Source organism: Saccopteryx bilineata, chromosome 1 (genome assembly GCF_036850765.1).
Source record: "Saccopteryx bilineata isolate mSacBil1 chromosome 1, mSacBil1_pri_phased_curated, whole genome shotgun sequence".
In the NCBI taxonomy this organism is placed as follows: domain Eukaryota; kingdom Metazoa; phylum Chordata; class Mammalia; order Chiroptera; family Emballonuridae; genus Saccopteryx; species Saccopteryx bilineata.
The window spans coordinates 348,467,566-348,494,410 of record NC_089490.1 but is presented as its reverse complement, the minus strand read 5'-3'; the positions used below and the strand labels follow the sequence as shown (position 1 = coordinate 348,494,410).

Genomic DNA, 26,845 nt, shown 5'->3' with positions numbered 1-26,845 from the left:
AATAGAGAAAGACCTGCAGAGACAAAGGGAATCCAGAGGCAGGGAAGGGGATGGGGGAAAGTAGAAGACAAGAGCTGGTCAGAGTCGCAGAGACCACATAGGCAACGGGTGGGGAGGGACTGACTCCCAGACAGGCCAACTCCCTGGGGGGGAGAGAGTGTGCCCAAGAGCAGGAGGAAGCCACAGGGGAATGACAGAGATGGATGGATGCATGACAGGAGGAGATAAGCCTGAGGCAGGAGGCAATACAGAGGCTGATAATAAAGGAACAGAGGACTAGGAACGAAAGGGCAGGCGGGGCAACACAGACTGGGAGGCAGAGCAAACCGTAGCAGTTCAAGATGGCAGCGTGAGGATAAGGGCACCAAGGTCACAGGAGTCCTGACCTGGCCTCAGTCCTGGGCCCCATCCCAGTGGTCTGCCCCTCTGTGGCATGGGTGTCAGCAACCTTGTACAACCACACTACCAACCAATCCGAGACTGCTCAGGGGCCCTTCCCAGAACACAGAATCGTCTAGAAAAGAGGCCGGTCAGAGGTCCCACATCTCACTCCCCAGGGAACAGTCTTGCCCAAGATCATACAGTGAGGCAGCATCTGAAACAGCAGGCCTTGGGAATCCCGGTCCAGAGCTTCCTCCCCACCCTCACTGGAGTCCGACCACTCACGGAGGCACCTTCAGTACTGAGAGCACGTTTGTCCCCCTATCAGAGTGAATGAGCCTAAGATACAACCCCCTCTACTGCCTTCTTCTTCAACAACAGGCTCAGACCCCAGGATGCAGCGGACATCCTGAGGAGAGATGGCCCACAGCTGACCCTCTCGGGGCTGTGCCCAGGGAAGAGGCTCTGGGGAATCCAGAGTAGCTGGACCTCTGGGAGTGGGAAAGTGGCAGGCACCTAACAGGTGACATCTTAATTAATCCTCACCACAATGTGTTACAGATGAGAATAGTTCCCCCCCTCAGACAATGACTTGTCCTAAGCTGCCTGAAGCAGAACTTGAACCCAGGTCTCCTGGGGCCAGCGCAAGTTGGAGGGCCTGGTGGAGGCTCACGTGCCGGGGTGGGGCAGCTGCTCTAGGAAGGGGGGCGATCCAAGACTGCTCAGGGGCCCTTCCCAGAGGGCAAGGGGGGCCAGATCCCAAGCCTTGCTCTGGTCACCATTCCTTCCAACACCAGACATCCCCCTATCCATGTCAAAACGGGTGACAGGGCTCGGCTAGACTCTGTCAGGTGTCAGGTATTAATATCTCTGTTCTCTCTCTCCTCGTTGCTAACTCTGTCAGCAGCACTTGACAGACACTCAGGGAGCTCATGTGCCCTTACAGGCGCCTCATCCGCCCCCAGAGCCTTGCTCTCTGCAGACTCCTGAGGGAGGAACAAGACAAAGACTAATTAAGTGCCTACTACGTGCCCCTGGTGGTGCGAAGCGGTTGACATTCATTATCATTAAATTGTCCAGCCAGGGCGCTGAGGGTTCACCCCACCTCCTGCAGTTCCTAGCCCTGGCCTCCCTGCCGCCGCACAGCACCAGTAGGTGCACACAGGTTATTGCCGGGGAAACAATACTTTGATTCTCAGCTGCAGTGCCCAAGGCGGGGTGCAGTGGGAAAGCAGGGGTAAGGTGAAGGGTAGGCAGGTGGAAGGGAGGTGCGGAGAAGAAGAGGAAAGGAAGAGCAAGGGAGGGTGCAGGGGACAGCAGGCCGGTACACACCAGCCTCACTCTACATATACACACCCTGCTCGCTGGGTCTGGACCACAGCCCGGAATATCGACCCACAGCGCCATACTCCCCTGAGCCCCAGTTCTTGGAAGGCAGTGCTGCAGGGACTATCGGACTATCGATTAACTGCCTCCCAGCCTCCTCTTCCCACTGCCTGGAGCTTGCCCCCTTCGTGCAGCCTCCCAGTTGACTGGTGTCACCGTCAGGGTGAGAGTCTGCGGACAGTACGCGGTGACCCCTCACCTCTTCTTCAGTCTAGCACTCCCCTACTTCTCTGGAACCTGGTCCAGGTAGACTGGTAATGCAAGGGCTGACACAGAGGCTCATGTTCGTGCATGCAGATGCGTTGTAAACACAAGATGTGAACCATATGACTGGGATTCAAATCGCAGCTCCTTCATTTCCTGGATATGAAACCTTGTGGAGGCCTGACCTGTGGTGGTGCTGTGAATAAAGCATCGACCTGGAACACTGAGGTCGCCGGTTCAAAACCCCAGGCTTGCTTGGTCAAGGCACATATGGGAGTTGATGCTTCCTGCTCCTCCCCCTTCTCTCTCTCTCTCTCTCTCTCTCTCTCTCTCTCTCTCTCCCCCCTCCTCTCTAAAAAATGAATAAATAAATAAAAATTAAAAAAAAAAAAAAAGACATTGTTGTTCCAATGTCTATAAAAAAAAAAAAAAAAAAGGCACATATGGGAGTTGAGGCTTCCTGCTCCTCCTGCCTTCTCTCTCTCTCTCTCTCTCTCTCTCTTTCCCCTCTTTAAAATGAATAAATAAAAATCTAGAAAAAAGGAAAATATTTAAGAAACCTTGTATAAATCACTGAACCTCTCTGAGCCTCAGTTTTCTTATCTGTACAGTGGGGTTACCAATAGTTACCAACTAATAGAATGAATGAGATTATAATGCAGAGCCCTGGCACAATGTTTGGCATACAGTAGTTTTTTGATACATCAAAGCTTTTTTATTATTATTTATTTATTTTTAGAGAGAGAGAGAAAGGGGGGTAGGAATGGGAAGCATCAACTTTTAGTTGCATCTCGTTTGTGTCTTGACTGGGCAAGCCTGGGGTTTAAACTGGTGACCTCAGCATACCAGGTCAACACTTGATCCACTGCACCACCACTGGTCACAATACATGAAAGCTTTTATTACTGTTACTGAGTGTGTGTGTGTGTGCGTGCGTGCATGTGTAGGTACTCTTAGGTCAGGAGAGATTTTTGGCACTCCAGCAAGGGGACGTAGGCTGCTCCCTAACCCTTAACTCCTCTAAAGTAGAGGCTGCAGCCTCACTCCTGGCTCTGCCTCAGAGAAGGTGACCTACAGCACCCACCCGAAAAAAACCACCTGTGCTGGGTGAGGCTGTGTGAGGGAGATGGATGGCTTGGCGGCCACCAGGCAGGACTGGTGATTAGGAGGCTAACAGCCCAGCATCCGGAAAGGAACGGGAGGGAGGCTGAAATGTGGGGCCATCCATCAAAGCTGGCAGTCCCAGCAATGCTATAGAGCAAGATGGAAGAGAGGCCAGGGGACAGCTGGGAGGTGGGGGAAGTGCAGACGCGCTAAGGGCCAGGCAGCCAGGCTCAGCCCAGCAGCGACCCGCTCAGTAACCCTGGGTGAGTCATTGTAACCTTGGGACCTCAGTTTCTTCATCAGGACAATGGGGTCAAATGTCTCTCTCTGCCCAGATAAGTTCCAGCCACAGCAGACAGAATACCAGGCTCCAGGGACAACAGGTTCAGAGACGCTCTTATCTCCTGCACATGCCCAACTCAGCCGAAGATTTCCGAGTAAGGGGATGTGGCACAGTGCCTGGGCTGGGGGCCTGAAGACCCAAGTTTAACTCCGTTTAGGACCTTAATCCCTTGCTGACCTTAGCCAAGCCCCTGACTTCCCCGGTCCCTCTCTGAATGCACTCCCCACTACTTCTACCACACACATGCCCTGTCAGGCAGAGGAGTGAAGGGCTGTAAGCACAGCCTTTGCCTGTGCAAATTTCATTCAAACCCAGGGCAAAGTCCCCACCTTTTAGAGGTAGCAGTTTGGAGGTACCTGGGAAAACCCTGGCCAGAAAATCTGGGGCAGAAGGTCCTGTTTGGGGTGTAGTAGGACCTTTGCAAGGCCCACAGTCTCAGTCTGTCTGCAATGACCTCAGCGAGCTCGATCAAATCGCTTACCTTTCTGGGCCTCAGTTTCCCCATCCCTAAAATCAAATAAGCATCAACAAAAATCTTCAGGGGCTTCGCCTAACCTGTGGTGGCGCAATGGATAAAGCGTTGACCTGGAAGTGCTGAGGTCGCCGGTTCGAAACCCTGGGCTTGCCTGGTCAAGGCACATATGGGAGTTGATGCTTCCAGTTCCCCCCCTTCTCTCTCTGTGTCTCTCCTCTGTCTCTCCCTCTCCTCTCTAAAATGAATAAAAAAAAAAATCTTCAGGGGCTCCTCTTTCCCTGTGAGACAAACTGCAAGCTCACTGTACCCATTCCCTCCTGGGCTTCCCCAGGCTCCCTGCTCGGCAGCTCTGGATTTTGTCAATCCCCCGTCCCTCTTTATGTCTCACCTCTGGACTCATGCCTCCCGGCTCACCGGGCTACCTCCAGACCTCTGCGTCTGCACTGGAAAACCTCCTCTCCACTCAGCAGAGCCAGAGCGTCACCTCCTCGGCAAAGCCACCAGCATGGCCCCGACAGAGCTAATCCAGACCCCCTTGCAGAGCCACCAGCGGCCCCCACATGCCTTCTCTGGAGTGTCCGTGTCCCCGTCTCACTGAGCTCCCAAGGGTGAGGGTTAGGTGGGCCTGATTCCCAGGGCCTGGGGAGGAGGTGAGCAAGTCAGGGTCTCCGAAAAGGATGGTGCTCCAAAAGGAGAAGGAAGGGAGGGAGGGAGGAATGAAAAGAAAGAGAAAGAAAAGGAGGAAGAAAAAGAAACAGTTGTCCCCAAGGTCCATTTTGGACCTAACAACCTGAATGAACTCTAGTTCACTCCCGATGGAACCCCATGCTCTGGCCTATTCCTTCCCCCTCACTCACCTCCCCCCACCTACTCCCCTTTGGGCCCCAGAGCCTGTCACACACACATCAGTACAAAGGCCCAGAGCCGAAGGGGTCCTGGCCTCTGCCTGCACGGACTGGAGGATAGGACCGTTCCCGGTCGTCATAGCGATGCTGCAATGCTGTCATCACTAATTCATCACCCCAGCCCTGGGAGGCCAGCGAGGTGTGAGGAGAGCTGGTCAGAGCTGATGAGAGCAGCCACTGGGAGAGCAGTCTTGGGGCTGTGGGTCTGCGGGAGGGTCAGGGATTAGATTCCATTTCTCCATCCAGCTGTGTCCTCCCCGCAGTCTCCCAGTGTGCTGGGAGGAAGGAGCACAGACTTTTCCCCAGACTGCCCCATGCACCTACTGTGTGACCAGCTCAGTCCAACCAGAGTCGGGGGTCGGGGAATGCCGGGAGAGAAAGCCCCCACCCCAGTGTCTGTGAATATGTGTCCATGCTCTGCTGTCTCCAACAGGGGAGGGGATGTCCCTCCTAATGTCACAGGGGCTGAGAAGGGGTGGAGGGAAGGGGGAAGAAGTGAGCCCATATTGCGCCCCCCTCCCCGCCCCAGGCAGGCGTGTGCCGGACATTCCTAAAAAGTAACTCATTCAATCCTCCCAGAAAATCTACAGGGTTAGAATTATTAATCCATTTTACAAACGCCTGGATGTTCTCTGCTTAAATCCTCCCAACCAATTCCAATCTTCTCCTCCGGGAAGACTTTCAGAGTGCCCCACCCACACCCATCCCCCCTCCTCTGAACCCCCAGGGACGGTGGGTGAGGGTCCTGGTCCCGCCAGTCGCCAGACTGGCCTGCGGACCCCCCCTCCCCCACCCAGGGCTGTAGGGGGCACTCAGAGCAGACTTTCCCATCCCGTCTACCCGCCTGGAGCTGAGACCAGGCCTGAGAACACAGGCTGTCCTTGGTTCTGAACCCTCCCAGGCCTTTCCCAGGAAGTTTAGCTTTTTTTCTGTTGGAAGTCACCTCTTCCTCAGCCTGGGAAGAAAGGCCAGACTCATTTGCTAGGCACTCTTGCCCTCCTCTCATCCACTTCCTTCATTCCCAGAACCTCAAAATAAAGGACCCATTTGAGCAGGAGGTTGGGGATGAAACTAACATGCATTCATTCAACAGGCATTTATTTTATTTATTTATTTATTTATTTTCTAAAGCTGGAAACGGGGAGAGACAGACAGACTCCCGCATGCGCCCGACCGGGATCCACCCAGCACGCCCACCAAGGGGCGACGTTCTGCCCACCAGGGGGTGATGCTCTGCCCCTCTGGGGTGTTGCGACCAGAGCCACTCTAGCACCTGGGGCAGAGGCCAAGGAGCCATCCCCAGCGCCCGGGCCATCTTTGCTCCAATGGAGCCTCGGCTGAGGGAGGGGAAGAGAGAGACAGAGAAGAAGGAGAGGGGGAGGGGTGGAGAAGCAGATGGGCGCTTCTCCTGTGTGCCCTGGCCAGGAATCGAACCCGGGACTTCTACACGCCAGGCCGACACTCTACCACTGAGCCAACCGGCCAGGGCCCAGGCATTTATTGAGCACTTTAGAGTGTGTGGTCTGTGAATGGACCTTGAGATATAATAGTGAACAAAACAAAACTTAATTCCTGCCCTTTTGGAGATTTTGGTCCTGTAATTCAGCACTGGGGTTAGCTTTACACACACATTACCCTACTTGATTTTTAAACTATGTATGAAGATGGCATTATTATACCCATGTTACAAGGAAGAAAACTGATTAGAACGAAAGGAACCTGCCGAAGGCCACACAACTAGTAACTAGTAAAGGCAGGGTTCAAAGCCAGGTGTGTTCGAGCCCACATCTAATTCTTCCTCCATGGGTGGGGCAGGGGGGGGTCACAGTCCCTGCCCTCAAAGAGTTTATAATCCAGTTTACCTGTCCCAGTTCTCCAATAAGTGCCACTGAAAAGTGTTCCTTGCATCTGATCTGAACCCCTCTTACTGCATTCTAACTTTGCCTCTCTTTGCTGGGACCTCAGCGGGGTGGGGGTCAGCGTTCCTCTCCTTACAGACACCTGGGTGCTCCCATAAGCTCCCAGAACTTCCTCCACCCCCACCTTGCACAGAGGCCTCCCCCACAAGAGGGAGTGAGGTGTGTGTTCTAAAAATACCTTAATCCCTCCCTAGTTGTGCTCTAATTAAACTGAGTGAGTCACTACTTTAAGTAATTTATTGCTAGTTACATAATTGCTTTAATATTTGGTTCTAGAACTGGGGAACAAAAGTGCCCCCCTTCTTTTCAGGGAATTGCTAATCCACGGAGGGGTTTATGGTCCTTAGTGGGAGAGATGCGGAGGGAAGTGGAGGCACCTTGGACAGGCCCTGATCCATCTGGGCCAACATATGGCCACGTCCACCAGGGCCCCAAGGTATAGCTGATCCTAGGAGGGGCAGGCTTGTGGGAACACCAACTCTACTCTGTCACCTACTCTGTGGGTTTATGGGGTCACCACTCCCAGCTGACCGAACCCTCAGAGCAAAGCCTGTCCCCAGGAGACTGTCCTGAGCATTCCTTCCCCTCCCTGCCACATCGCCTCTGCCAGTCCACAGGAACCAGGCCCAGAAACGCCAGCCGTTCCTTGGCATCTCCCGGCTGGTAGAGGCAGCTCCACTCTCTGCGCCCAGTGTGTCAGCTCAAGGAGAGCCCAGCGCCTCTCACAGCCCTGTAAGAAGTCACATCCCAAAGGGGACTGATGGCAAAGGGCACCAGGGAAGATGTGGGGGGCAATGATAAAATATTCCTTTCTTGACTGAAATGGTGGTTATAGGACTGTATATTTACTAAAACTCAGTGAATCACACACTTTAAATTGGTGATTTTATTGTAGATAAATTATACCTCAATAAAGTGGATGCAAAATATAAATTTTTAAAAAGAAGTCACAACCCACCTTCTGGGCTCCCATAACATAACAGCTGTACAGAGTTGGCAGCTGGGCAGAAACTGAGTGGCGCTGCAAAGAACCAGCTACGAAGGGCACACAGTAGGTGCCTCACAGAAGATGTTTGTTTCAGTCAGTTCCAATTAGCAAGAACTCACTAGGCACCTCCTGCGGCCACTTACACATCCTTGATCTCATTAGCTCGCCCCCTGGTCTTGCGAAGACCAGAGAGGGAGCCAAACTGTGCATCAGGTGCATTACAAACTTTGTCTTGTCTACTCCCCACCTAGTAAGGTGCCACATCCCCCTTTTACAGATGAGGGAACAAGGTCTTGCAGCTGAGAAGTGGAGGAGCTGAGATTTGAACCAAGACACATTCCCTAAAGCTTTTGTTCACAATCGCTCACCTCTACTAAATGACATAAGTTAGGAAGCCATGCACAGAGGATGTGCCTCTGACCCCAGGCCTTGAATAATGAGGTTTTCACTAGGCTTCAGAGTAGAGGCAGGGCACACCCAAGCGAAGGAGGCAAGTGAGCATGTGTGAGCTCACAGAGGTGGCAAGAGGCAGGGCCAGCTTCGGGAAGGAGGGAATTGGGTCAGGCAGCAAGCCTGGAATAAACACAAAAGATATTAGGCAGAGTCTGAAAAAAAGGAGGCACAGGGCATCCAGCTATGCCAGCCTGAGGGTTAAATGCCCACTCAGTGCTATTCCTGACTCACTCCCCCCCAAAAAAATTTGTCTCTTCTCAGTTTCTTGGCCCTGATTGCCTACTCACAACCACAGTCACCACTGCACCAAGCACCAGCAAAAGCCTTCGTCCCCAAACTTAAAGACTGGTGCCATGCGGCAGGGGAGTGCTCCAAGGCGGAGGAGTGGGGAAGCGAAACCAAGACCTGAAGCATGATAGGAAATAGCCAGGTCAAGGGAGGGGACACCAAGGAAGGGTGTTCCAGGCAAAGGGAACAGCACAGGCAACAGCCCAGAGGCGAGATGCTGAACAGGTAGAGAACCGCAGGTCGCTGGGCCTGGCTATCTGATGGGCAGTCTCTATGCTGAGTGAGTGTATCTGTGGGTGTGCATCATGCGTGTGCTGCTTCGTGTCTGTGTTGCACATCTGGGTGTGTATTCCTGGGTTGTGCGCACAGGTTTTCAGTTCATTCCATTTCTGTGGTTTCTAGGTCAATTTTTAGATTCATCCTGTGTCTGTTTCTCAGTGTGTATCGATATCTGTGTTGTGTGTGTGTTGCTGTCTGCTGCTTTGCGTGTGGGTTTCTGTGTCTGTTAAGTTTTTCTGTTTATTTGTGTTTGTTTCCACATGCCTAGAGCTGTGTGTTTGTGGCTGGGGACACTCGGTCCCTTAGATCAGATAGCTGAGGCCAAAGGAAAAGCCTGCCGCAGGGGGTGGCTTGAGCTGGGGTCCAGCTGCACAGAATGATTGTCCAGCACTTAGTGGGGCATAAGGCTACCCCAGAGATGCTAATCGACTCTGGAATTGAGTCAGTGGCCTGGGGCTCAGCAGAGGCTAAAAGTGGATCCCCACTGGGCCACAGAGCTTGGATGAGGTGGCTGGGCCAAGGTCTCTAACCCAGCACCAGGAGGGGACCATCTCCCTGAATCATCTCCCAGGGAGGCCCAAGGCCCAGGCTCTAGACAGCAAGAAGGATTGAGATCAAACTTCAGGATTGAGGTTTTAAAAAGGAGAACTTATAGTAGACTTGGCAGTGGACAGGTCATGTGTTAGCAAGAGATGAGGCAACAGTGACACAGCTCTGCTCTTGGGAGCTATGGCCTGAGGGGGTGACTTCTGGTGCGTGGATAGTGCTCTGCAGTGTGGAAGCCACAGCCCAGTGAGGTGGGCAGGGATGCTCCTGGAAGCAGGTCTGAGTTGCCACCCGTCCCTGCATTGGTGGGTGTACCCTGCGGGGAAGTAGGCCTACAACTCAGGTAGGTAAGCTAGGGGGTGGGGGCTGTCCCTCCTTCTCTGCCTTGTCTACACAATTCATATCTCCTCAGCCACCCCTGATGCAGCCTTCTGGCCTCTCACCTGAGTCTGCACACCAGCTCCCTGCTGACCCCTCTAACTAACCCTTCACTTGGAGCTTCCTAAACCCAAGGATAGCCACGCCTGCAAGGCATTCTCCAGCAGCCCCTGTGCTGCCCAGACAGAGAGCAGGGCAGCCACAGCAGGAAGCAGCTCCAGTGCAACAGCCCACAACTAAAAGCAACTAAAAGCACGTGGTGACCCAGGAAGCCTGCTGGTACCTGGGCGCCCCCCAGGATTCAGTGAATGTGACAAAGTGGGTGTTCAGAGGCAGGGCCTGGCTTCCGGCTTCTGTACTGAGACCCACCCAGCTGCATGACCTTGGGCAAATGGGCACCCCCCTGGGCTTCAGTTTTCTATCAACCATTTGTCCCTCTAGATCTTCCAGATATCCACCCTTGTGGCTGTGCTGTGGCCGGACGCTGATTTCTACTGCTGCATCACATCCCCCACCTCTTTGCCTTCTGGCCTCCAGTTGGGTTCTGCCAATGAAGGTGGGAGAGCAGTGTTTAAATCTGGGGTATTCCACTCTTGCCCAGCCCACCGCCTCTGACAGCCCCGCTCTGACCTGGAGCACCCTTCTTGCCCCTCTGCCCTCTTGGACAGATGCTAGTTCTAGTACCTTGATACACCCACCTCTGTAATAGTTGCTTCATCAAAGTGACTTCAGGTAAACCATTTGAGGGTGTCATCTATTTCCCCTCTACAAAACAGGCCTAGCTTCTTGAAGGATAGTTGGGGGAATTGAACAAGGTTATTTTAAAATATAAAGGGCAGCCTCTAAGCCTTAGTTCTCTCCATCCAGCCACCAAACACTACCCCACAGAAAGTTTAAGATAATTGAGTTCTCGGGTGTGGGAAGGATGCAATACCAAGCTGCCTGCTTCTCCCCTCTCTCACCCAATTCCCACCCAGCACCGGGAAGCTTCCACCCTGCTTCTTCCACAGCCAATGTTTGCGGCCCCAGCCATGGCTCTCCCACCCCAGAGTCCCCCACAAGTCAGCACAAATGAAGCTGTCTGTCTGTCTGCTCCCGCTGCACCTGTGCTGAACCAGCAGCGCTGCGGCTGAGTGGCCCAGCCCTCTCCATCATCGCCGCCCCCCATCTCCATCAGTGTCCTCACATCCGGCCCCTTACCTCCAATTCTAAGCCTCCAGGAAGACATATTTCTCTCCAGTTTCCAGGGAAGGAGGCCTCCCTGCTTCCAGCTGGATGTCTAACCTCACACCTTTCCCTTTCCACTGCTCAAGCTGCCAGGGGGAGCACTCTAGAGCTCAAACCTCTCTTGGCAGCTACAGCTTGAATGACTCCAGAGAGCTTGCAACCAACTTGCCTGCTAGGGCAGGAGTCTCCTCTGCAGCCTCCCTGACCGGCTGCCCACTCACACCTCCCGCCTTCCGAGGCAGCCCCTTCTGGGTGGGACTGCGCTGCCACGCTTGCCCTGAGCCAAGCTGGGCCTCCAGGACTCCCCGACCACCCCAGCGCTGTCTCAGTGCTAAGAGCCCCAGGAGAGATTCTAGAGAAAGCCTCAAATGTTAGGGCAGTAGAAACCTAAAAAAGCATCTGATGAGGCTTCTAGAGGAGGCCCCTTGCCTGGTATCAGCACACCACTGGTCTCCTCTCCAGGGAGTCTCCTGATCCATGGAGTGACAGACTTCACAAGCTCCCAGGAGGAGTCTCACAGCGGGCGGAAGTTCCGGTTCAAACTTCAAAGGCAGCATCTGAGGCCTGGGAGGAGTGGAAATGCCCAGGTACAGGAGGTGGCCTCATGCCAAAGACCTGGATCTGTACTCTGAGCTCCCCACCTGCTCGAGAGCCTGCAGGGAGAGCGAGGGAGAGAGGCCAGAGACACCCCTCTCTCTGCTCCAAGCCCAGCCACCTGGCTCTGGAGCCCGCTGTATAATGTTGGGTTCATCGCTACTCCCTCTCTGGGCTTCAATATTTGCAACTTATACAACAAAAGGACTGGGCAGGAGTGTCTGACACTCTCTAGTGGGGTGCAGGTGTGACCAATAAGAGTTCCCAGGAGAATGGAACCTACACACCTCTCAGCCACGTCTAGCATCTCAGTTTAAATAGCTCCAGATCGCGGTGGCACAGTGGATGGAGCATCGGACTGGGATGCGGAGGACCCAGGTTCGAGACCCCGAGGTCACCGGCTTGAGCACGGGCTCATCTGGTTTGAGCAAAGCTCACCAACTTGGACCCAGGGTCGCTGGCTCGAGCAAGGGGTTACTCAGTCTGCGGAAGGCCCACGGTCAAGGCACATATGGGAAAGCAATCAGTGAACAACTAAGGTGTCGCAACAAAAAACTAATGATTGATGTTCCTCATCTCTCTCTGTTCCTGTCTGTCTGTCCCTATCTATCCCTCTCTCTGACTCTCTCTCTCTGAAAAAAAAAAAAAGGATAAATAGCTCCAGATCCTGGCTGACTCACTCTGAGCCTGAACACAAAGACAACCTGATCCTCCCAGGGCCCTCCCTGACTAGGAGGGTCCCAGAGTCCCCTAAGGAAACCCCAGCCCCACACTTGACAACCGCTCAGCCCAAGTCCACACACATCTCATCTCCACCTTCAGGCAGGGAGGGCCCAGGAAAGAAAGTGTTGAGTAGCCAGACCTTGGGCATGAACTTGCCGGGACAGCAGAGCAGGTGTACGGTATGTCTCTTCCCACACATTCACTCACCCATGCGCTCACACTAAAACACAGACACCATATACACAGAGATCCACACCACACACAGTTTTACTAGAACATATGCACATAACACTCTACACACAGGTATATATACACACAAGCCACATTTGTGTGCACATAACCATTTACCAATAAATCAGGCATAAAAATGGGCCCTTACATGTTCACACATATGAATATGTCCACACTTTTATACAATGATCCACATGCTCTAGCCCTCTCAGACCTAAAGACACACATGCACAACTGGAAGCTCACATTTAGGCATACCACACACTCAGATACAAAGGACACAAACCAACCAATCTCGCCTCCGCTGCGATATCAAGCAATTCACAATCCAATAGAAATCCAGACGCCAACAGCAATGTCGCTCTAAATCCATGTCCAAATCTAAGCCTGGCCCTGAACTGTGAGGAGAAAGTTTCTTGTCCACTGGCTTAAGGCCTCCAGTGTGTCTGTGCCTGCTGGGTGGGGTACAGCCTTTCCTCACTTTCCTTCTTCCCTGTACCATTTCAGAAGGGCCCACCCACCCAGGCCTATGGAAAGGGAAGAACAATGGGCTGTCCTTTCTCCACCCTTTATCTCTGCTCCTTGTCCAGCTTCTTCCTTCCTTCTCTCTGGCCTTTCAAACATCAGGATGATCTAAGCTGGAATGGACAGTATGTGACAGTAACCCCTGCTGAAGATGGGTGGCATTACAGTTCAGCTCTGTGGTATGCAGTTATCATTCCCCAGGCTGGAGTGGGAGGGAGTGGGATAGAAGGAAGAGGAGAAGAGGAAGAGGAGGAGGAAGTGGAGAAGTATGGAGGAGGAAAAGGAGCAAGATGCTGGGAGTCCAAGGATGGAGCTCAGAAGCCTCGAGCTGTTTGGGGTTTCTCCACTCCAATCCATTCCACCCAGGGCTGCACGATCAGTCCTCCCAAAGCCCAGCTCTAATCAAGTCCTGCTCCTGCTCAAAACCCTGTGCAAATTCTAATGGACCACAGCAAGAAGTCCGAACTCTGAGCCTGGAATCAGGTTTCTGAGCTGGCTAGCCCACCTCTTAGCCTCATCCCAAGGAGCCCAGTCCTTGTCTTCTGTCCCTTGAGCCAGGGAAGCTTCCTTAGCTCAGCTGCTCCTCTGCTGAGATGTTCAATTGTTCACATCTTGCCTGCCCTTTGAGGCCTGGCCTTTGCCATCTAGAACAATAACCCAGAGAAAGAGCAGAAGCGTGGGGGAAGACAGACTTGTGCTCCAGGCTGGGTTCCATTCGTCACTGTCTGAATACTTTTGGCTAAGTCATTTCCCCTCTCAGATCCTGTTTCTTCATCCAGAAAGCAGAAGTCTCTTGTGTTTGTGGTGAGGATTAAATGAGATCACGAAAATAAAAACAGTGCTCTGCAAGCTGTAAGCTCGTGAATGAATTTGTGAAGAGTCAAAATTATGGCTTAACCCTTTCATCTTTGCCCCCACCTGCACCCCCCAACACATAGCAGGCTGAGGGATTTCTGAAGGAAGGGACAAGGCTACCTCACCTGTAGGGCCTTCCCCCAGCCAGCCTTAGCAGCAGGGTGTGGATTTGTATTCAATGAGAGGTAGTACTAGTGTACTTACTACAAATTCACACCAGACTACAACTCCCAGAATGACTCACAGACTGTCATGGGTGTGGCCACAGGTATAAACCCTTTCTCACCAAACCCCTTCCTCCATTGTATTCCCTGGGGATGTGTTTCAGACCAGACCGGGCAGCCTAGGGGGTTGGTCACCTGTCTGAGGCCCTTCAGCCCCTCCCACAGAACATCCACACTTCTTACCATTCCCACCATCACAGCTCCATTTCAGACCAGCTTGTCTCCCACACAGTGACAGCTTCTGAGCTCCTAGATCTTGTATCTCCCCCTCGAGGCCCCACTGAATCTTTCTAAAAGTGTAGGTACATGTGGGTGGTTCATAAAGGCAGGAACTAACTTTATAAGCACCTGCTACGTGCCTGGCACCACGCTCTCCACTTCCAGATTCTTCAGTTATCCTGGCAGGAAAGTATTATTATTCCCACTCCACTACTCAGTGGGGTTCAGAGAAGTTAAGTTAGTTGCCCAGGACCACACAGCTACAAAGTAATGCTGCTGAAATTTGAACCTTTGCCCGTCTGCCAACTTCTCTATCCTATTTTCAAAGCCTCCTCTGAAACCCGGGTAGCCATCCAAAGAGTGAGAGCCAGAAGCCCCAGGGTCCATTTATCTCAGCAACTACACTGTTGGGAAGCTCTTCCAGATGTCTGATTTTTTTCTATAATTTTTTAAAGATTTTATTTATTGATTTCTTGGAGAGAGGAGAGAAAGAGAAAGGGGTAGGGGAGGAGCAGGAAGCATCAACTCGTAGTAGTTGCTTATCGTATGTGCCTTAACTGGGCAAGCCAGGGATTTCAAACCAGCAACCTCAGTATTCCAGGTCAACACTTCATCCACTGCGCCACCACAGGTCAGGCCCCAGATGTCTGATTGAAATCTCTTCTGCTACACCAAGCCCCAGTTGCCTCCTGTTTTTCAGGGAGAGCAATAAGAAGGGTGACTTCAGGGACTTCAAAAATTGGGTCACGTCACTGGGGACCTGACCTTTCCCAGGGAGCAGGCAGCTGAACAATGGGAAATAAATGTGTTGAAAACATCGCTGTTACTAAATATATTGACTTCCCAAGAGGACTGGGGTGCTGACAGGGAGCCTGTGGCCTCCGCCCTGGAGGCCACAATCTTGTGGCTCAGACAAGCTGGGTTGCTCAGAGCAGCAAAGACTGCTCTTGCTGTCCTAGAGGCCGGGTCAGAGGGGGTGGAGACCAGCACAAAAGGGGTGATGTCTCATCCTCCAGGCCAAAGCTGCCAAACCCAAGCCAGCTGGTTTGCATTTACTTTGCACTTATTGCTTGCCACTTTCTGAAAAGGGCCCTTAATCTTCAGCCACTGACTCTCCCAAATTTCCAGGGTCTCTTTTCTTCACTGAATACCCCATTCTCAAGCAAGGAGAGCCTGTCAGCAGAACTGCGAGGAGCACTAGAAGAGATGAAAAAGCTGTAAATGTATGGCCACCCCTATGTGGCAAGGCTGTTGGGAGACACCTGGGTGACAGAAAGTGCCTCCTATAGTCTAACCTCAACCCCCTCACTCTCCTGTTCATCGCTGCCCAGTCCTTCCCCCACCCTGCACTTCATGCTTAGGTCACTTTGAATTCACACAGTTCTCACATAAGCAAAGCCATACTTGTGCTCACCTCAAAGACTTTGCCTATGGTGTCCCTTGTTCTTGGAGCTGGTCCTCAGTTGTGCCTGGAGAAGTGACTCCTGTTTCTAAGGCCAGCCCTAAAGCCCCTCCTCTTAAATGCCTTCCCTTGACACTGGCAGAGGTGGGGAAGACCATGGCTTCCCTCCACATGGTCACTAGTTCTGTCCATTTCCCCATGGGACTGCCATGTTTGGTTGAGCAGCAACCCAGTGAATGGCTGCTGAAGGAACCAAGGAATGGATGGATCTCTATCCCGCTCCCCTGTCTCTCTGAACCCTTCTAGTCCCCCTCTCCCTGGATGACATCACTCACCTGCAGGAAGGGTAGGGATGGAGAATGCTTCTGTCTTCAACTCCCCTTCCTGCCCTGGGAGACTCCCCCTTCACGAAGCCAGGAGATCCCACAACCCTCTGTGCTAGTAGAAAGTTCTTCCTGTTGTTATTCTCACTCCTGTTTCTGGCCATTCCTGTTTCTTTATCATAATTCTTGGAGAGGGGTCAGGAACTGCCCCATCTCAGTTTTACCATCTGTTCATCTTTCTTCTGCCCAGGATGTATTCTTGCACCATTGTGCCTCAGCCTGGCCCTGTGTAGGAATTGCCCCATCTCAGTTTTACCATCTGTTCATCTTTCTTCTGCCCAGGATGTATTCTTGCACCATTGTGCCTCAGCCTAGCCCTGTGTAGGAACTGCCCCATCTCAGTTTTACCATCTGTTCATCTTTCTTCTGCCCAGGATGTATTCCTGCACCATTGTGCCTCAGCCTGGCCCTGAGGAACAACAGTGACCAGGACAGAGAAATGACACATGGCCAGGCTAGGTATCTCAGAGTAGCTAGGCCCTGTAGATGGCCCCAGGGCAGATATAACCACTACAAGGGAAGGGCTAGCCAAGAGGGAAGAGATGAATATCCTGCCCCAGGGAGTACAAAAGCTGGGCTGGATAGATCTGTCAGCAAGTGGCAGAGAGGAAGCAACTTCTAGATGGTAGCCCAGACGTTCTTCATGTCCTCTCCCACTCAGTGGCTACACTGAGACTGTGTGCCCTGTCCCATGCTATGAGTAGGGAGGCACAAGGAGGTGGCTCCTGCCTTTGAGGAACTTCTTGGCTGGCTGGGTTAGGAGCTCACACACAGGGGACAACATCGGGAAAGGCTGAGTTTGGGGCACATTTTTGATCCTGTAGCATCAAAGAGACTTCAGGGTGGATCATAGGGTCAAAGGGTGAGAGAACCTAGGAGGACTTCCTAGGGGAGGCTTCCTATTCAAAAGCCTTTCCCCAGCTCCCTAATCTGACAAGGAAAAGCCCAAGCTCCTTAGCCTGGCTTTTGAGACCCTACAGAACCTGACTGCTTCTGCCCTCTCTTCTCAGTGCCCTCCCTGCTCCTGCCAACCCAAACTCTTTCTGCCCCTTGAACATGCCATGGTTTCTCACATCTACCCACCTTTACATGCTGTCCCCTCTGCTCTTCCCTGCTTGGGCAGTCCTTGTCCAACCTTCAAGATCTATCCATTCTTCAAAATCCAGTCCTAATGCCTTTCTCTGAAACACACTGGCTTGGTGCAGCCCGCCTCGTTCTCGGGGTTCCCTCTGCAGGCACTGTTCGCTTCTGCCTCCCTCATCAGACTGGGTACTCCCTGAGAGCAGGGTCTGGGCTGGCGTCCTCTGTGTCCCTAGTGACCAGGCCCAGCTGGCACCAAGCAGGCACTGGAGAATCCCTGCTGAATAAATGACTGAATAAATGAATGGATGCATGCAGGAATGGAAGTGAGCTGAGAGGGTAGACTGTGCAGGCCACCAGCAGAGGCCTGAGGAGTGTGGGCCCAGCCTGACAGCAGCACAGCTGAGAGTGAGACTCCCAGCCCATTAAGACTGAAGGGGGTGCTGCCAGTTCTGCCTCCCCCATTTGGCTAGATCCCAGCCAAGCCATCAGTAGTCCCTGGGGACAGGAGGCTAGAGTGGGAAGCAGGAAGAGTGGCAGGAGCTGCTCGGTGGGCAGGGGGAAGTAGGGGCTGTGGGGAGCCTAAAGGCAATTAACTGTCACTGAGCCAACCCAACTCAGCAACCAAGAGGTCCCTGCAGGGCTTAAAGGAAGAGACTGAGACTCGGGTCTGATGAAGAGCTTCTGCCCCAGCCTTGCAGCCAGAGGAGGGTAACAAAGCCATAGCCTCAGTTTCCCCATCTGGGAAAAGGTGGCTGTGTTCTCTGACCCTCTGCACACTGACTAGGAACCCTGCAGTCTCCCCACTATCGTACTTGCCTGAGGCTTCTTAGGGCTTTTCCTTTCTGACATGCTGATCTCTAAGGTCATGCCACTACACGCCCCACCCCCCAATCCCAGCACAGTACAAGGCTAGGCTACCTCCTGCTCCCTTCCCCATCTGCGTCCCAAGTCCTCCAATCTTCCCCTCCAGGGAGGTCCTGGTCTCATGTGCACCTTGGCCCATTCAGACCCAGACCTCACTGATGCCTGTACCGGCCTGGCCACACTAGCATCCTGGTCCCCATCTCGCTCTTCCAGGTCAACTCTGACAGCACCACTGAGGCAGCGTTCTAAAACCCCTAATAATTTGATTATGCCCCTCCACCACATAATACCTTCCTGGACTCCCCAGGATCATCAGGATAAACAAAGCCTCTGAAGCCTGGAGTTCAAAGTCTCGCAGGATGTGGTCATGCCTACCCTCCAGCCTCCTCACTCTATGTGCCAGATCCCAACCTATGGCCTTTGCTCATGCTGTACCCACCCACCCCCCACCTGTTAGCTTGATCCTGGTCTTCACTGCTCAATTATTCTCAAGCTATTTCATGTCTAGGGAGCTTAGAGGGCAGAGCCATTCTTGCCTATTTCTTTTCTGCATCTCTCCACAGGGTGTAGAATGAATTGTTCTAGACTCACAGAGGTGGTCACACATTTAGCTGCCCCCACCTTGCCTCAGTGGGCCACAGGGTGTCAGCTGTGTCCTCACTCACCAGGGAAAGAAAACAGCCACCCACACACACTCAGATGAATACACACACGTACACACACACACATACACGCACACCAACCACACAAGCACCAACATACACTCATGCACAGTAGCATCCTGATCACACACCCACATCAGGACACTCATGCTAACACACACACACACACACGCAGCAACACTAATATTCACATACTAACAAATATACCCACAAACACAAATGCACATGGAATCAAGCAACATGCTCAATATTGAGTCATTTTATTTTGTAGACATAACACATATATGTACATGCATGCCAACATACAAATTCAAACACACACACACCAACCTGCACTCAGACATGGGCAGATAAGCTCTCACAGTCACACTGGGATGCTCACACACCCTGACATGCTGCTGCACATCCAACCACCAAGAACCCTGGAACTCTACAGGTCCCTTTATACCTCACTTGTCCCCTCGCACCCCACGCATGTACACATACACATACCCTCAGGTAGCCTGGCATAGACCTGCACCTCACTGGCTTGGAGACATGCGTATCACTTGCCCACTTCAGCAACCTACAGACAGCGAGGGGCACCTCCTAAACCACCTTCACTCACCTGCACAAGCACCCTCCTGCACGTGGGCAAACACGAGGCTGGTGCACAGGGGCCTCGTTCCAACAAACACTGGCTCTCCCTGGGACAGGTGCTTTGGCGTCAACTTGCCTAAACTGGCAGCTTTGAATCCCAATCCCAGTTCCATGGAGACCAGTTGCCTCAGACCCTCTCTTGCCCCAGGGCCACTCATTCATTTTTATGTTCTCTCTCTCTCTCTCTCTCACACACACACACACACATACACACATACACACACACATACACATACAGGAGTCCCCAGTGGTCCAGACATTGTCCCTCTTCAAGGTCTTGAATCTATCCATCTCTATCAGCCCCAGAGCTCCTTGGAACCCACCCCCACTCCCCACAGACCTCCCCCAACCTCAGCCCTTGAAGGAATGATTCAGGTTTATTACCAAGCCCTCTCCAAACCACCGGCCCGTTCTTTGGGACCCTGACCACATCACCACCTAGATTGACACCAGGCATCCCCACCCTGCACAGAGCCCTCCCCCATCACCATTCTACAGTCCAGCAACCAAGTGCCCAGGAGCAAGATCGATCCTCCCATGTGGCTCAGCTCCATGCCAAACCCAGCTCCTTGGAGGAACTCTCAGGACCCTGTCCATGGCATCTCTTGCAGTCACTCACCCAGCCCCCAGCCCCCAGCCCCTTGACAGTACTCACGGCTCAGCCGGTCGCGCTGCCGGGTACTGCTGACTCCTGCAGAGGATGGAGTGGCCGCACGCCTGCCCCATCACTCCTCATCGTCTGCCTCCCCAGCCAGACTAAGGTGGCACCTCACCCTGACCACCCAGCCCAGGGTCCCAGGCAGGGCGCCTGATCCAGAAGGCAGGGAGACCAAGAGCAGCAGCCTGTCCCCTACTCAGCCTGGACTCAACACCCCAACCCAGCCCTGCTGCCCTGGCTGCTCCCTGCTGCTCTCGCCTCTCCTGCTTCCACTGCCTCTGCCGCTAGGCTGGCTACGGGAGGAGGCTGGAGCAGTTCTGATAATGCAGAAGGGGGAGGGGACAGGGAGGAGGAACAGAGAGGCCCAGACAGAGAGGGCGAGAGGGAGGGGTAGAGAGAGACTGGCTGGAAGAGAAAAAGAAAGACTCACACAGAGGAGAGGCAGAGAGAAACAGAGAGGAAAGGGAGAGAAACACATGGAGAGTGGAAAGGGATCTGAACCCCATAGAAATCAAGATGTAACTACAAAGAGATCAGAGAGGGACAGGAAAGAAACACACACACACACAGACAAAGGCAGAAAAGGGGAGAAAATTAGAGACAGAAGTGGAGAGGAGGGGATGGGGAGAGGCTGATCTAGGAACCCAAACAGAGGCTTGGATAGGATCGGGGTGAGGGGCAGGTAGAGGGGACAGACTTTCTGCTACCCGCCTTCACAGAGGCCCTCAGGCAAAACACTCCTGAGCCACTTCACAGAGGCCCTCAGGTGTAGAAGGGCCAGGCCTCCAGGTAGAACTCCTTTGGGCTCCCTTAATGGGTCTACATCACATCCTATGTGTATTCCCAGCACAGATTTGGGTACAAAAAAGGTTCAGAGGGCTTTTGCTGATGGCCTTTTGGACTCAGAGCCTTATCACAGAGTTCTCCTCTTGGTGGCTCTGCTTATCTGGGAGATGATGCTTGGGTATGGACTCCTGCCAGGAGTCGTGGGCACCAAGCCACAGCATCCCCATAAGGTCTTCACTGTCAATAGGCTACAGCCATGGGGGAAGGCCTGCTGCACCTCTGCCCTGCCCCAGAGAGGACTCCTCAGGAGGAGGATTTAATCCAATGGAATGGAGGCAATTTAAACAGAACAGGTAGGGAGTTGTCTCAGCAGAGATCCTGTTAGATATAGGAGAAAAAACTCCACACTTTGAGGCAGGACATTGGCTCCACCATTAACATATTCATTCATTTACAAACACCTGTGACTGGTCAATCTCATCTGATATGATTCAAACTGTTTCTTGCCTTGGAGAAGCACTCAGGCAAGGGGTGGGGGAACTTGTAGTGTGATAGAGCAGTGGTCCCAACCCCTGAGCTGTGGACCGGTACCGGTCCGTGGGCCATTTGGTACTGGTCCGCAGAGAAGGAATAACTTACATTATTTGTTTTATTTATATTTAAGTTGGAACGATGTTTTATTTTTAAAAAATGACCAGATTCCCTATTACATCCTTCTAAGACTCACTCTTGATGCTTGTCTTGGTCACGTGATACATTTATCCGTCCCACACTAAAGGCTGATCCGTGAAAATATTTTCTGACATTAAACCGGTCCATGGCCCAAAAAAGGTTGGGGACCACTGTGATAAAGGAAAGCACAGGGTCGGTTGTGCCTAGAGGGGGCCCATGACCCATCAGATGGTACAAACGTTTCTGTAAGAAAGGATATCAGCTGGGTCCTCAAAGACGAAGAGGTAACCTCAGGAGAAAGGGGTATATAGTCCAGGCTGAAGGAGCTATCTGTAACCTTTAGCAGTAATCCCACCTCGCTGAGCTGTGGAGGGAATAACCCCCACTGCACACTCCAGGCTCCAGACAGAGAAGCCCAGGAGACCAGTGGAAACCTGACACCTGCACAGTGGTGGGGGCAGAGACAGGAATAACCAAGCTCGTGCAGAACTGTCCAGGCTGAGTGCTAGAGAAAGCAGTTGGTTTAGGAAGTGTCAAGAAAGAAAATGTGAGAGAGCTTTTGCTTCTCACTGAGGCCCCAGAAGGTAGAATTTTCTGAGTGCTCTGGGCAAACTGTCTTCTCACCTGACCCATCCTTGGGACCTCGTTGCTTCATGCATGCTGGCTGGCAAGGCATTCTGCGGTCTCAGAAAGCCTAAGCCCTGGACTGGGTCCAGTCTTGGCCCTCAGGACTCTCCTTCACGCCCTGAGGAGCCTGGCGGGAAGAAGCTGAGTCAGAGCAGTTTAGAGGAGTGCTCTTCCTGGGCATGGGTGAGGAGGAGCAGGCCTCACCTGACCCTCGCCTCCATTCTGCCCCACCCCCATTCAGGAAAGGATGGTGGAGGCCTTGTCTTTGAAAGTCTCCTGGGAATATATTCAGACAAGTCACACCAAACTCCACAGCTGCCTCAGAAGTAAGGTGTCTGCAGGAACGAGGTGCAAGATCCAGGACTCCTGGGTACTCCAGAAAGTAGATCCAGCAGGGGGAAGTTCAAATCCCAGATCTGCCATGTGTCCTGGGCAAGTTATTTTATTTTAATCTAATGATAGTTCATTTTTAAGGTGTCTTTTTTAATTTTATTTTTTTAAATTAATTTATTGTGTTAACAGTTTCAAGTGTCCCACTCAATGTAACACCCTCAATTCCCCCTCCCCCTGCATCGTGCCCCCATGCTGGGCAAGCTATTGAACTTCTCTGAACTTTAACTTAGTTTTGTCATTGTAAAGATGAGGTCACAAATTCCAAGCTCAAAGAGCTCTGGGGAATGCCTGCAAGGTTCCCAGTAAATAGTGTGTTCCTCTCCTCCCTTCCTCCCTAAAGAGGTTGAATTGGTGGGGCCAAAGGTGTATCAGTCCCCAAAGTTAGGTAGGGGCTCCTGTAGGGTAGCGCTGGGAGTGGGAAGGTACAGAAAGGGGAGAGCCTGATACTATCCAGTCTGCTCCTCCCTCCTCCACATCGAACCGGCCTGGAAGACCAGCCCTAGCAAGGAATCCAAGGGCCCGAGCGAGAACAGCGACGCCCCGTCCTGCTTCAGACCCCGCCCTCCGGACGCTCTCCGCGGTGCTGATCCGTGAATGCCCCGTTTGCAAACCCAGCAGCCGGTCAGCAGACACTGTTTTTGCTAGTTGGGGAGCTGGAGGGAGGTGAGAGGAAGCAGAATGCTCCTGGGGGACGGACGGCTGCCCAAAGCGACAGGAGGACCCAGCCTCCCCCAGGCTCCAGCTACTTCCTCCTGGCCGAAGACGACTTCTCAGCGCCCTCCCGGCTCTCTTGCGAAGTTGTTTCCCTCCCACCTTCCAGATGGCACCAACTCTTGCTTGCTGCTTCATCCTATCGTCACCCCCTCAATATCGACAGGTGCTCCTCACAGAAGCACCGGGCCCTATCTCTCCTCATTCCCCACTCCACCCCCACAGAACATGGAGCTTGCTTCCCACCAACGAACCAACAAATCCGAGTGGCCTTCCGCCCAGCTCTCTCTCTGAAGCTCCAGATGACTGGTACATGCTGCGTCCTGGACATCTCTTCTGGGGACATCTGACAAGCCCCTCACACTTTAGTCAGCATCCAATACAGCTTTTGTCTCTATTGAATGCATCAGCAAACTTCTAATCCCCATTCTGGAAACTTTAAAGTTGCTTTGCCTCTTCCCTCTTCACTTCTTGCAACAAATCTGTCATGAAGGCCTTGTCAATTCTCACATCTTCCAACTCCCTTCATTCCCCAAGCCCCAGCTTCCTTTACCTCCCCTGACCATTCTTCAGCCCCTCTATTCCACCTCCATCCTGTACCTATTGTCACCTTTTTTTTAATTTTTTTTTTTTTTAATTTTAGGAGAGAGAGAGCGAGAGAGGGAGAAAGAGAGAAGAGACAGAGAGAGAAGGTAGGGAGGAGCTGGAAGCATCAACTCCCATATGTGCCTTGACCAGGCAAGCCCAGGGTTTCGAACCGGCGACCTCAGCATTTCCAGGTTGACGCTTTATCCACTGCACCACCACAGGTCAGGCTATTGTCACCTTTCTAAGACATCTAGCTGGTCATGTAACTCTTCCTCAAAATCCTTGCATGGCTCCCCAGATTCCTCAGGATAAAGCCCAAGCCCCTCCACCTGGCATCTAAGGTCTCTCATGATCAACCTGAGGGACTCTCCCGTCCTCTGCTCCACATGGAGCAGCCTCTGGTCCCTAAGCACATACCAGTGTTTTCACTGCTCCTTCACTTGGCACAGTCTGCTTCTCCTCCCAGGCTGAATTCCCTCTCCTCTTCCTTTTCTCTTCCCATCCCAAATGCTGACCCATTCTCCCTGGGTTAGCTCAGCACACACCTTGCCCCCACCTATAGGGAACTACGGAGGCAGGAGAGGTTATTGCATTCTGCACTGAGCAGCCTCGACTGCCTCTACCTTCTCTAACTTACCACCTGTCTCACCAATGCTTCCCCCCTGCTCAGGATCACATTTTCCTCAAGGACAAACTAAGGTCCTAGCATCTCAGTCCCAGGCACAAGGCTTGGAGCAGCCTCACCAGGTACAAGTGAGAAATGATGGAGGAAAGTAGAGTATTCAGAGCTCAATCCAGGACCACATCGGAGCAAGCCCTAGGAGGCTGCAGGAGGATGTGGGGACACAGGTGATGTAGAGGGGGGGCCTCACTGACCTGCTCTGTGGGAATTCACCCCCCACAGGGCAGACTGAAACCATAAAGTGTGAAATAGCCCTGAGCTCTCTGGTAGGCTGGGGGAAGGCTGGTAATTGGCAGAACATGAATTTCACGGAGGGTTGGCCTGAAAACCCCTGGGTGACTCCCTCTGGCTGGAGGCCAGGATGGGCCCACATCTGGGTCTTGGGAATAGGGTGGCGGGTGGAGGGGAGCTCAGGGAGCCATCACACAGTGCTTCTCCATCTTCTTCTTGCCTAGGAAGCCACCACCTATAGCTAGAGGAGTACTATGTCCTTGGCAAGGGCCTGGCACAGTTCCCTGCATTCCTACTCTAAGCATCCACCCCATCACACCACGGGTGACAAAGCCTTTGCTGACAAAGAAACAAAAAGCTACCACAGTCTCCAGAACAGCTTCAAGGTGGAGCAGCTTTTCAACACTGCAGGAAGGTGGCTTTGGGGACCCAGATCCCAGGGTTGAGGCATTGTAGGCCTGCTGGAGGTTCCAGATCAGTCAGAGCTGCCCTGTGAGGGAAGTGACAACCCCAGGTTGGGGCAGTGAGCTCCCTGTTTCTGTGGGTCATGGGGATAAAGTGGTGCCGCAGATGGCAAATTTAGGGAGGGGAGAGACAGCTGAAGCTCAGCCCCTCGGCCCAGAATCCAGTGACCCTTCCTGCCTACACTGCCCTGTGGTGGGGTGGGGAGGCTAAACAGGCCCAGGGAGGAGGCACAAGCTTAGGGTGAGCAGAGAAAAGAGGAGAAAGAAATCAATTAGACACCTGGAAATGCCTTCTGCATAAGGTCTAGGACATCTCCAGGGATATGATGCAGGGGAGTCCAATCCCTTGTGCTCTAGATGGGGAAACTGAGGTGAGAGAGGGCAGAGTAAAGGTCAGGGCTAGGCTTAGGACCAGGCACTTTTAACCACTGCCCCACCAGACCACCTTCTCCTCTTTGTAACTTTCTGCCTCTCCCTCATCCTCACCTCTTCTAGCACGGCAAAGTCCCAAGAGAAAAAGCTGTGGATATAGCTTCTGACCCTGGAAAGGAATCCCCAGGAATGTGGAATTTCAGAAGGGGCGGGGCAGGGCAGAAGTGGCCCCAGCGGCTGCGCCCTGTGCTGCACTCCCAGGCCTCAGTTTACCCACTACCACCACTCTCCAATCCAGAACATCAGGGTCCTCCTTGCCAGGAGACCCTGAGCCACCCACTCATCCCTAATTACCTCTTCCCCCTTCACTCTCTGCACCTGGGGGGAGGGGAAGGAGGAAGTGTGACTCAGTGGGATAAAGGCAGCTGCTATATTTGAATAATTACATAAGCCAGGAGGGAGGCAGCAGACATGTGACTCCATCAAAGTCAGGAGGCAAGTTGAGGCTGGGCCCAGTAGGGAGGGTCTCCTCACTCCATCCCCAGGCTCCAGCCTGGGCTTAGACATGACTCTAGGAGATCCTTGGAGACTGTGAGCTAATTTCTGCATTGCCAGACTGACTGCAAGAGAGGTCTTCCTTAGGACTTACCGTTAGGTAACATTAGGAAGGCTCCATTTCTCTCCATCTTCTTAGAAAAATAACCTCCTGGCTTCTAGAAACCCCAAGGCCAGACCGGGACTAAGCCACAGACATTCTCCATGAATGCTCTCCTCTCCAGAAGGAAAGAGAACTGAAAACACAATTTGCCACTGACACAGAAAGAATGCCTGCTGGAGAGGGCATGAGGCGTGAAGCCTTGGCTCGCTTGTGGCATCTTGGAAGGGCATGTGCTCCTGTCCCAGCTACACCACTTACTACTCACCTGACATTGGCAAGTCCATACCTCAGTTTCCCTTACCTTTAAAATGGGAAAAGGAGTATCTTCCTCATAGGGTTGGTTACAAGGATGAAACAAGATGCCACATGCAAAGCCTCAGCCCAGTAGGTGGTGGGTGCTTCCTAATGGTTCACCAGCATTACCTTTGTATCATTATCTTGACACTAAGGACTGGCTAGAGACCTCCCAGGTAGCAGGATCCCAGGTTGGATCTGACCTCTTTGACCCAGGAGCAAAGCCAGACTTGCTGTGTGCCCCTGACCTCTCTGGCCCTCGGGTGTTTGAGAGAAGATTCGCCCCTCTCCCCCATTAGACTTAAGGTTTTAGAAGCTGCGGTACAAGTAGAGCTGGTCAAGGTGGGGGTGTCCTGGGGGTGATAAGAGCTGGAAGCAGGCGTGGCAGCCAGTGCTAGGCAACAGCACAAGGCCCGCCTCCTCAGGTCC

The 26,845-nt window shown here is 52.8% G+C and overlaps 1 protein-coding gene across 2 annotated transcripts in view; it reads right to left on the bottom strand.

Moving 5' to 3' along the window:
* The window catches only part of PDE2A (phosphodiesterase 2A), a 96,215-nt gene extending 76,057 nt beyond the window's left edge, over window positions 1–20,158 (bottom strand). The window contains exon 1 of one of the 2 annotated variants that reach the window (XM_066250597.1): window positions 19,936–20,158. In XM_066250597.1, the coding sequence (XP_066106694.1) occupies window positions 19,936–20,006 (71 nt within the window). In that variant the 5' untranslated portion in view covers window positions 20,007–20,158. The remainder of the gene's footprint in view (window positions 1–19,935) is intronic. The other variant, XM_066250600.1, reaches the window with a different exon arrangement.
* Window positions 20,159–26,845: the final 6,687 nt, after the last annotated feature.